This window comes from Phyllobates terribilis, unplaced genomic scaffold (assembly GCF_046119375.1).
Source record: "Phyllobates terribilis strain yellow unplaced genomic scaffold, ASM4611937v1 Scaffold_453__1_contigs__length_1468511, whole genome shotgun sequence".
NCBI lineage: Eukaryota > Metazoa > Chordata > Amphibia > Anura > Dendrobatidae > Phyllobates > Phyllobates terribilis.
Window position 1 is genome coordinate 1,431,382 of NW_027363213.1, and position 11,866 is coordinate 1,443,247.

General features: G+C 43.2%; 1 protein-coding gene across 1 annotated transcript in view; it reads left to right on the forward strand.

Moving 5' to 3' along the window:
- The window catches only part of LOC141229037 (uncharacterized), a 74,148-nt gene extending 62,672 nt beyond the window's left edge, over positions 1–11,476 (forward strand). The window contains exons 11-13 of the mRNA XM_073667403.1: positions 341–421; positions 620–691; positions 9,667–11,476. Coding sequence (XP_073523504.1) covers positions 341–421; positions 620–691; positions 9,667–11,172 — 1,659 coding nt within the window. The 3' untranslated portion in view covers positions 11,173–11,476. The remainder of the gene's footprint in view (positions 1–340; positions 422–619; positions 692–9,666) is intronic.
- The last annotated feature ends 390 nt before the right edge of the window (positions 11,477–11,866 follow it).

The following is an 11,866-nucleotide window of genomic DNA, read 5'->3' on the forward strand; positions in this document are numbered from 1 at the left end:
GATCTGGAGACATTTCATTCTGCGACGCTGATTCAACCCTTTCCGAGCCCAATCCCTTGGCAACAAGCGACCCCGAAAACACAACGCGCGAGGAGAAAGTCAGCTAAATCTCCGACTCCTAAAAGGCCTGATGATATCACCTGAGCGGTTTTGACACTCGCTGCTGTCCCATCTCTTCGTCGGTCCTTTTCGGGACAATTGAGAAAGAGTAAACTGTTTTGTTTCTTTCTCCTGGACTCTGTTGGTCTCGGTCAAGGAATTCGGAAACAGGCTTCGACCTCTCCCCTTTTTTGAATTCCTAAGTATGTGGTTTGACTCATCATACCATTCCCCCCTTCAGGTCTTGGCCTCGCTATTTGTTACTCCACGTAACTCTTGTTATGCCATGCTCTACAAGGATGTTTTCGTTGAATATAAATTTGTAAGTTGGGCATGCTCCCCTAAACTGGCTACTAATGCCAATCATTATATATGTGGTTTGAATTTGAATCTGGAATTGTTATATATTGTTTTCAATCAACTAAACTAATACTTACCTTTTTCCATTTCTCTTTGATCTCTAGTCTTTCCTCCCCTCCTTCCCCTCTTCCTATTCCCTTCCATCTCCTAATCCCTATAGGCACAAATAGCTTCTTTCCACGGGAAGCGCCACCTGAGAAAGACCTATACCACCATGACAGACGCCGATAAGGTAATTACTTTTGCATCCTTAAACGCCCATGGTCTAAACTCGCCGAGCTCCAGACACCCAACACTGCATAGACTTAAAAAACAAAACGCGGATGTGCTATTCATCCAAGAGACCCATTTTAAACCCAACAGATTGCCAAACTTTGAGCGTTCACTCTATGACACATGGTACCATGCCACATCAACTCAATCTGGCTCGAGAGGAGTCTCCATTGCTATGCTGCGGGGAGTCCCATTCCAGTTCAGAGAATCCCTCGTAGATCCTCAAGGGCGCTACATATGTGTTAAGGGGTTACTCAGTGGGTCATTGGTAACCCTATGTAGCCTGTACACACCCAACAAAAAATTGGTTAAATGGTTAATATCGATTCTAAAAAAGATAGAGAGCTTTAGAGAGGGTGTTCTCTTGATTGGAGGAGACCTCAACATTGCTCTGGAACCTATGCTGGACACTTCCAAACAAAAAAGCGCCATCTCTTCTAGAGATCTAGTGAGACTGCGTACCACTCTTAATTCTATGCAGCTAATTGACTCATGGAGATACTTAAATCCCTCCGTACGAGATTACACTTTCTATTCCAATCCTCATAAATCCTACCACCGTATAGATTACATTTTTGTACCAAGATCGCTCCTGCCTAGACTTTCTACTTCAAATATAACCCCGAACGTTTATTCAGACCACGCCACTGTATTACTTTCAATAATTACAGCCGGAATGCGCTCAGGTCCCAGATCTTGGCAGATAAATGAAGCACTACTGGGCTTACCTGCTATCCAGGCGCGACTGAGTAATAAACTTCACCAATACTTCCAACAAAACGAAATAGAGGGGACCTCCCCCCAGACCCTTTGGGAAGCACATACAACTGTGCTAAGAGGCGAACTTATCTCCATTGCATCTTATTATAACAAAAGGAGACATCAAGAAGTCCAAAACTTATACGACGATATAGCATAGCTGGAGCTGAACCACAAAAAAACCAATGACAATATAACTTTGGCCACCATCACTAGTAAGAGACAAAAATTGAAAGATATTCTTAATGTCAGTTCGGTGAAAATGTATGCGTTGTGGAAAAACAGGACGTTTGTACATGGAGATAAGTCCTCCAAATTTATTTTATCCCGGCTCCGCAAAAGACAAGCCCGCACCCACATCCACTCCATTGTGAACTCCAGCGGTGTTACAGCACAGAACCCCACTCACATTGAGACGGCCTTTCTGGAATACTATTCACAGCTATATAATCTTCGCCCAAATGACACAGAAGCTCATGAGATACAGAGAAAGTCAGATACTGCTCACTTTCTGCGAACACTGAATCTCCCTGTATTAACAACATCTAAACAAAACAAACTATCTAAACCCTTCACACTAGAGGAACTTCAGTCCACCCTGTCGAGGTGCCCGAAAGGCAAAGCCCCTGGTCCAGATGGGTTCTCTGCGCAATACTACAAAACTTTCGCCCCTCTCCTCTTGCCCCATCTTCTGAAGATTTTTAATGAAACATTAGAGGGTCAACCCTTTCCACAAGAAATGCTCGAAGCCAAAATATCATTAATACATAAAGATGGCAAGGACCCGACCCTATGTGGCAGCTACTGACCTATATCCCTATTGAATGTTGACCTGAAACTGCTGGCCAGTATGTTTGCACGTAGAATTGCCGAGTTCTTGCCAAATCTTAATTCATTGAATCAAACTGGATTTGTGGACAGGAGAGAGGGAAAGGACAATACTCACAAAATTTTGCACCTTCTTCAATATGCCAAAGCCCACAAGATCCCTTTGGTACTACTGGGTACAGATGCTGAGAAAGCCTTCCACACGATGAACTGGATCTACTTGGAGGAGACACTTCTACGCTTCAGCTTACCACCTGCACTGGTTACTGCCATTATGGCTATGTATCATAACCCGACTGCACGCATCAAAATCAACGATTCCTTGTCAAACACATTCACCATACGCAATGGGACCAGACAAGGCTGCCCGTTGTCTCCACTGTTGTTTGTCTTGGCAATGGAACCTTTATTGATCTCAATACAAGAAAATCAGGGGATAGAGGGCATCAGAATACACAACTCACATTTTAAAACAGCAGCTTTTGCTGATGACCTTCTGGTCCTCTTAACCAATCCTCTAAAGGGTCTCCCTGCCTTGATGGCGCTGGTGGAGCATTATGGCAGTCTCTCTAATTTCAAAATAAACCTCTCCAAATCGGAAGCTCTGGACTTTCATGTCCCCACACACTCCCTAGCAAAACTGGAAAACTTATACCCATTCACTTGGCCTAAGACCCATATCACATACCTTGGGGTGAAGATAGGCAGAAGGGAGATTTATTTAAATTGAACTTTCCCCCTCTGCTTGACTCCACAGTAAATCTCATTAAGCAGTGGAGAGACTCTTATCTATCGTGGATGGGGAGGAAAATTATATATATATTGATTGATATATATCCCACAGGACACCATCCGCAACCTCATCAGGAGCATGCCCAGGCGTTGTAGGGAGTTCATACAGGCACGGGGAGGCAACACACAATGCTGATCCTCATTTTGACTTGTTTTAAGGACTTTACATCAAAGTTTGATCAGCCTGTAGTGTGTTTTTCCACTTTAATTTTGGGGGTGACTCACTAAAAAAACACACTACAGGCTGATCCAACTTTGATGTAATGTCCTTAAAACAAGTCAAAATGAGGCTCAGTATTGTGTGTGGCCTCCACGTGCCTGTATGGCCTCCCTACAATGCCTGGGCATGTTCCTGATGAGGTTGCGGATGGTCTCCTGTGGGATCACCTCCCAGACCTGGACTAAAGCATCCGCCATCTCCTGGACAGTCTGTGGTGCAACGTGACGTTTGTGGATGGAGCGAGACATGATGTACCAGATGTGCTCAATCGGATTCAGGTCTGGGGAACGGGCGGGCCAGTCCATAGCTTCAATGCCTTCATCTTGCAGCAACTGCTGACACACTCCAGCCACATGAGGTCTGGCATTGTCCTGCATTAGGAGGAACCCAGGGCCAACCGCACCAGCATCAGGTCTCACAAGGGGTCTGAGGATCTCATTTCGGTACCTAATGGCAGTCGGGCTACCTCTGGCGAGCACATGGAGGGCTGTGCGGCCCTCCAAAGAAATGCCACCCCACACCGTTACTGACCCACTGCCAAACGGGTCATGCTGAAGGATGTTGCAGGCAGCAGATCGCTCTCCACGGCGTCTCCAGACTCTGTCACGTCTGTCACATGTGCTCAGTGAACCTGCTTTCATCTGTGAAGAGCACAGGGCGCGAGTGGCGACTTTGCCAATCCTGGTGTTCTGTGGCAAATGCAAAGCGTCTTGCATGGTGTTGGGCTGTGAGCACAACCCCCATCTGTGGACGTCGGGCCCTCATACCACCCTCATGGAGTCGGTTTCTAACCGTTTGTGCGGACACATGCACATTTGTGGCCTGCTGGAGGTCATTTTGCAGGGCTCTGGCAGTGCTCCTCCTGTTCCTCCTTGAACAAAGGCAGAGGTAGCGGTCCTGCTGCTGGGTTGTTGCCCTCCTACGGCCCCCTCCATGTCTCCTGGTTTACTGGCCTGTCTCCTGGTAGCGCCTCCAGCCTTTGGACACTACGCTGACAGACACAGCAAACCTTCTTGCCACACCTCGCATTGATGTGCCATCCCGGATGAGCTGCACTACCTGAGCAACTTCTGTGGGTTGTAGAGTCCGTCTCATGCTACCACGAGTGTGAAAGCACAACCAACATTCAAAAGTGACCAAAACATCAGCCAGAAAGCATTGGTACTGAGATGTGGTCTGTGGTCCCCACCTGCAGAACCACTCCTTTATTGAGGGTGTCCTTATAATTGCCAATAATTTCCATCTATTGTCTATTCCATTTGCACAACAGCATGTGAAATTGATTGTCAATCAGTGTTGCTTCCTAAGTGGACAGTTTGATTTCACAGAAATCTGATTTACTAGGAGTTATATTCTGTTGTTTAGGTGTTCCCTTTATGTTTTTGAGCAGTGTATATTTTTTCGAGGGGCTCAATTTCAGCTATTGCTGTTGGATCTGTGATTTCTATCTACGTCACAGTGTATATGATGTGTATAGGATAACTGAGTATAAGAAAGTTGTTATGGACGTGACTTAACTAACATTGTGCAGTGAGTCTGGTCTCCGTATAGTGACAGATATTTCTTGTTGCAAAATCTGTGATATTTTTTCACTTTAAATCTTTTTTTAAACAACTCTCCTTCGTGCGATCATACAACTTACAAGCCTCTGATTGCTCAGTTGATACACCTCCGTACAGAAGAACAGTGCATCATCACTGCCTGTCAGTATAATACTAACGGCCCCATACACATGAGATAATTGTTGACTGATCAGTCATTTGGCAGACGGTTATCTCTTCCGACTCCCCCATGCACACAAATATTCCAGCTTCCCTGTGGTCTGGATGAGCGAGTCGACAGGATTATCTACAGGAAGAACAAAAGGATTCGTTTCTGAAGTTCAGGATACCAGATCCTTCTCTGCCCTGACATCATCTGTCGATCGGCCCCAAAATACTTCATATAGTCGACCAAGCCCCCCGAAATCAGTGCTTTCATGCAACTTTAGTCTGGGTATGTGGGCGTTAAAATGTAACTTATTGGGTGCTGACTCCGGCCTAATAGACTTTCATACATTGCAGGCCCAGACACCATTATTAGTCATTTAAGTATCGTAGTAACTAGGCAGCCACATAATATCAAGTACTTGGGGGAGGAGGGGCACAGAGCCGGACTCTGTCACACCTTCTTAGATGCCATATTTGCTTTTGTCAGCAGCAAGTGGTTAAACTGCCAGGATTTTGTTGCAGCCGAACCTGTGCCATCTCTGCGGTGAACATCTATGTTCTGGTGCCTAAAAGTTGTTTGTTTGTTTTTTAAACAAATTAAAGTGTTAAAAAATAGCAATGTGTCTTACGCTTTTTGTATGGCTTCTTTTTACCAGAATTGTTGGTGCCAATTTTCTTTTGAAACATTTTAATATCTGCTTTTTTCTTGTAATATTGGAAAGCCTAATGCCAGAAATAAACCCCATAAAACACTGCACATGGAGACCTTGGTATCAAATAAGAACTGTCTGCGGTGTTTGTGCAAACAAAAAAGCTTTTATAAAAGCCTCAAACATCTGTGTCTTAATCAGACATGAGATCTAACGTGATAGAAGATTACAGTCCGGGGAAGACGGGAAACATTTATATAGACGGCCGGTGGTGATGTAGTCAGTCACTCTCTGGCCAAATATGTTTCTAGAGCCATAGTAGAAGATGAAGAAGTCGTCCTCCTCATGAAGTAGTTATTTCTCATGTCACGTGTAATGAATATCTCGTGCAGTATTACCAATGCCGATTCCAGTGTCGGTAAATGAGACAAGAATTAGCGTCACCAAAGATGAGTCTATGAGAAAACATATTCAGCTGCAGACTCTGAGGAAGAAACTACTTGTTGTCTGTGGTCTAAAATATGTAGATTTTATTACTAGATGTAAAGAATAAAACTAAGCACTGCAAAATAATAAATCTCATATTTTTTCCCTTATTATCTCCAGTAATTGTATTATTACACAGGATTTTTATTATGTTACATTGGCTCATCATCTTCTCATTCAGATCTCTACAATATTATATTCTCTCAGTGAAGATCTTCAATACAAGAGAATTTTCCTTATTGATCCATCAAAGATGGATATGGACAGAGACAAGATGGCGGAGAGGATATTACACCTCACCCTAGAGATCCTCTTCCGGCTTACTGGAGAGGTGAGAGATTCTGATGACGTCACATTACATCATTCTTATCTATGGGAATAACAGATGGACAGAACTGGAGAGGTGAGGACTCTGGAAATGTCTGGAGGGAGATTTATTAATATGTCTCTCCATAACCAGGATTACATAGTAGTGAAGGAGACCTCTAGTGAGCGCTGTCAGGACCCTGTGTCTGAGGGATGGAGAAAACCCCTGAGCCCAATCACAGGACCTTCATCTCACCCCCTGATACATGAGGACATCAATGACCTGAAGATCCTAGAACTCACCTACAAGATGATTGAGCTGCTGACTGGAGAGGTGACACTGCTGGGAATGCTGGGACATTATACAGTAACACTATTAAGGATTGGGGGATGACGCCATCATTGTATGTGTCAGGTTCCTATAAGGTGTCAGGATGTCACTGTCTATTTCTCCATGGAGGAGTGGGAGTATTTAGAAGGACACAAAGATCTGTACAAGGACGTCATGATGGAGGTTCCCCAGCCCCTCACATCACCAGGTAATAGACAGGACTAAATACACATGGCCTATAATTATCTGTATGTAAAGAATGAATTCAGTCCCTGTATGTGTTTCCTCCAGATCTATCCAGTAAGAGGACAACACCAGAGAGATGTCCCCGTCCTCTTCTTCCACAGGACTGTAAACAAGAAGATCCCAATGTTCCTCAGGATCATCAGGTACATGGAGATAAGGTGTCATGAGATCTCCCCTATGATGTGTAGACGGCTGTGAAGGTCTTGTGTTCAGTCTTGTTTTATCCACCAGTATTATATGTTTTATATTTGTGTAATGAGGACGGTGGAGATGGCAGGATTAGAGCTGATCATAGATGTGACTTCTCCATCTGTCTGTGACTTTTATAATATTTGTTTCAGGGTGAAGATCTGACCCATATTAATACTACAGAGATATATGTGAGGGGTGATGAGCAGTGTAAAGAGGAGATTCCTACATATGACTACCCAGGTGAGTAGTAACCACTAAATACAGAGAAGTCACAGATTTTTCTCTGTCACCGGCTGTGGCTGTTTTTTCGGTAGTGTAGTCCGGCTGTATCACAATCTTTTGCCTCTAGACCACAACATTCTCCTCCACCCAAAACTGTTCAAATGAATTTGGACATTGAAAACCCTTTTCTAGAGACCTTTAAAACCTGGAGGATCCACCTACCCCCTGGGATTAGTCTCTTACCTGCTGACTCTTACCTGCCCATATCTGTAAATTACAAATTACAAAGCTAAATGACAGCGTACGTAGAATGTGCTGACAAGTTAGAAAAAAGTAGAAAATTACTTGAAGAAAAATATTATTGGACGTCTTAGAGAAAGCGGAGGGTAATGATGGTGTTGGCTTCCTAGAACCCTGATATCTTATTGGATGAATCCACCTTCTCTTCCTTCTGTGCTGCTGAATGTGCTCATATGGTCCCTACAAGACCAGGTCCAGTCTTTCTGGCCAAATTTTGCATTTAGGATCGACAATATTCAATGTGCAGTGAGGGCCAAGTGTTAATTTCTGTACAATAAGAACAGTCTCCTTTTTTTCTGACTTTTCAATTTCTCTTAAAAACCGACTAACTTCAAACAGGATTGCAATAAGCTATACAAAAAACATTACACCTGTGCCATGATATCTCTCTAAGCTGTGCGTGGCTGATGGCTGTAATATACATTTATTCACACCTGCAGGAGATGTGTTGGCTCCAGCCCTGGTTTCATGGATTCACTCCACGTCATAAATTCCATTATGTTTTCGATCCTAAGGAATTCAGATTACTGCACAATCTCTCCTGAAATGGGGGCGCTAATATTTTCTCTACTTTTCTGGTCAGCACTCATCATAGCTCCACTGGTCCACCATAAATGAGTGCAACTCCGGTTTAGTGTTGTACATACGTTGGTGTTTGGGATGTAACATATATTTTTATTCTTGTATTTTATTTACATGTTCATTCTGTATGATAGTTCATTTGTGGCGGGATTGGCCTAAATTATGTGAGTCTGTAACTACCTGGTAGTTACAGACTGAAGTTTTTTTTTTTATGGAAGAATACTGTTCAGCTTGATCATTTCAGTCGGTGTTATTATCTATAGTCACAGTTTTGCCCATTACCCTTTAACCCCTCCTAATGGATCTGGAGTTACACAGAGACCCCTAGGCTTGGGCCATAGTGTTACTTGCTGTTCTGTTGAGTGAGATGGGAATAATAGTCAGGTAACCGGGTCAGAACCAGGAGGTCAGAGAAAATACAAAATCAGAAGACACAAGAGTAGTCAGTAAACGGGCCGGGATCACAACAGAAAACAAATACACAAGCCGAGAGCTGAGCACAGAGGACTGAACCAGAGGAGAACAAGGCTGTATCTGGCAGCTTCCGGCAATATGCTTCCAGCTTTAGTAGGGTCCGGTGCTTTCCAAATGGCTGAAGCAGGGAGCAGATTACTCCAGCTGGACAGCACACACACCCATACTGCCAGACTGGATGGTACTACAGGTCCCAGGCACCCTTATCTTAGTGTCAGGACAGCGCCTGCACCGCGCAAAGTGAAAATTACAAATATGCCATTTTATTACCCAACACATAGTGCCCAGATTGTGCTCCAGGAGACCCACACCGTAAATTAAATGGGTTCTTCTCACTATAGTAATGCCAAATACATGGATGCTAAATGTGGTTTGGGCGCACTGCAAGGCTCAGAAGCGAAGGGGGGATTTGACTTTGGGAGAGTGGATACTGCTGGATTGGTTTATGGAAGCCATGTTACCTTTCAAGAGCCTTTCAGCCACTAATAATGTGGAAACCTCTGTTTTTCCACTGACAGATGATGGACCTGAGTGGGGACTTGTTTTTTGTGAGATGAGTAGAAGTTTTTATTGGTATTATTTTTGCCTACATAACATTGTTTGGTGGCTTCTTATTCCATATTTGGGAGGGAGAATGAACAATCAGTTGGACACCACACTCCACTGGTTCATCCTATGAGGTTTTCTATTAGACTGTGAACGGTCATTTTGTTGGTGAATAATTCAATATTTTACATAAATTGCTATTTTTACATTTTGAGTAGAAATGTTAAAAAATATATAATTCGAGGATATTTTATTCAAAAATAATAATTGATTTTCTTCTTGGCAGATGACTGTACCAGGAGATCAGAGGGACAGCTGACATCTTCAATTTCTAAATCTAATGATCTTGAGATCCCACAGAATACAATTGAAGTGAATGCCATTACTCCAGATATACCGTCATCCCTTCACAGCAAAGATCTGTCATCTGATCCTTTGAAACACGTCCTGTCTTCTGATACATTGCAGACTACTAAGGAAAATCAAAGTCACAAAATAAGCATTAAAAAACAAACTACTCCTAATTCAAAGAAGCCATTTTCACATTCAGAATATGGAAATGGTTTTCCCCTCGAAAAGTCTTTTCTTAAACATCAAAACGTTCACACAGCAGAGAATAGATTTTCTTGTTCCAAGTGTGGGAAATGTTTTAACCAGAAATCAAATCTTGTTAATCACCAGAGAAGTCACACAGGGGAGAAGCCATTTTCTTGTTCAGAATGTGGAAGATGCTTTACAGAGAAATCAGGTTTTATCGCACACCAGAGAACTCACTCAGGGGAGAAGCCTTTTCCATGCTCAGAATGTGGGAAATGTTTTCAACAGAAAGTGCATCTTGATAACCACCAGACAACCCACACAGGCGAGAAGCCATTTTCTTGTTCAAAATGTGGAAAATGTTTTACATTTAAATCAAGTTTTATCAGACATCAGAGAATTCACACAGGGGAGAAGCCTTTTTCCTGTTCTGAATGTGGGAAATGTTTTAACCAGACATCAGTTTTGATCAATCACCAGAGAACTCACACAGGGGAGAAGCCTTTTTCCTGTTCTGAATGTGGGAAATGTTTTAACCAGACATCAGTTTTGGTCAATCACCAGAGAACTCACACAAGGGAGAAGCCTTTTTCTTGTTCAGAATGTGGGAAATGTTTTACCCGTAAAGCGATTCTTGATAGCCATCAGAGAACCCACACAGGGGAGAAGCCTTTTTCCTGTTCAAAATGTGGGAAATGTTTTAACCAGAAATCAAATTTGGTCAATCACCAGAGAACTCACACAGGGGAGAAGCCTTTTTCCTGTTCAGAATGTGGAAAATGTTTTAACCAGAAATCAGATCTGGTTAAGCACCAGAGAGCTCACACAGGGTTGAAGCCTTTTTCTTGTTCAGAATGTGGGAAATGTTTTACCCGTAAATCAGATGTTGTTATACACCAGAGAACCCACACAGGGGAGAAGCCTTTTTTTTGTTCAGAATGTGGGAAATGTTTTACCCGTAAAGCGATTCTTGATGGCCACCAGAGAATCCACACAGGGGAGAAGCCTTTTTCATGTTCAAAATGTGGGAAATGTTTTAACCAGAAATCAAATTTGGTCAATCACCAGAGAACTCACACAGGGAAGAAACCTTTTTCCTGTTCAGAATGTGGAAAATGTTTTAATCAGAAATCAGATCTGGTTAAGCACCAGAGAACTCACACAGGGTTGAAGCCTTTTTCCTGTTCAGAATGTGGAAAATGTTTTGTGAACAAATTCTCACTTCTTCGTCACCAAAGTGCTCACACAAGTGAGAAGTAGTGATGAGCGAGCATGCTTTCCACTGCTCGGTACTCGCCCGAGCATCTCAGTAACGAGATGCTCGGAGCTCGCCGAGTACTTGCGCGATGCTCGGACGGATGCTCGGGTCCCCGTCCTGCATGTTTGGCGCTATTTAGAGTGCCAAACAACATGCAGGGAATGCCTGCCACTAACTGTAATGCCGCAGCCATGTTGGTTTGGGCATTACAGTGATTGCCCAAATCGATAGGAACAGTGCTCACAGTGAAACATGAAAAGCCGGCAATTCATCAGCGGCAGATATCGGTACCCGACAATTTAGAACAGAAAGAATAAAGCATCACTCATTGATTAGATAGATAGAAACATGTCAGTCACATATATATGAAGTACAGTGACAGTGTTGGTTACTGTATTTGTCATTTAGTTTTAAAATAAAGGATTTATAAAAAAAAAATTGTTGTGGGGTCCCCCGTAATTCTAGTCTCTAGCGGAGGTTAAGCAGATGGCTGGGGCAGATGTTTGAAGCCTGGGAAGGGGGTAATACCCACGGAGCTTCCCAGGCTACTAATATCAGCTCCCAGCTGAATACTTAGCCTTTACTGGCTATTAAAATGGGGGACCGAAAAAAAAATGACGTGGGGTCCCCCTATTTTAATAGTTAGCAAAGGCTAGGCAGACAGCTGGGGCTGATATTAATAGCCCAGGAACAGTG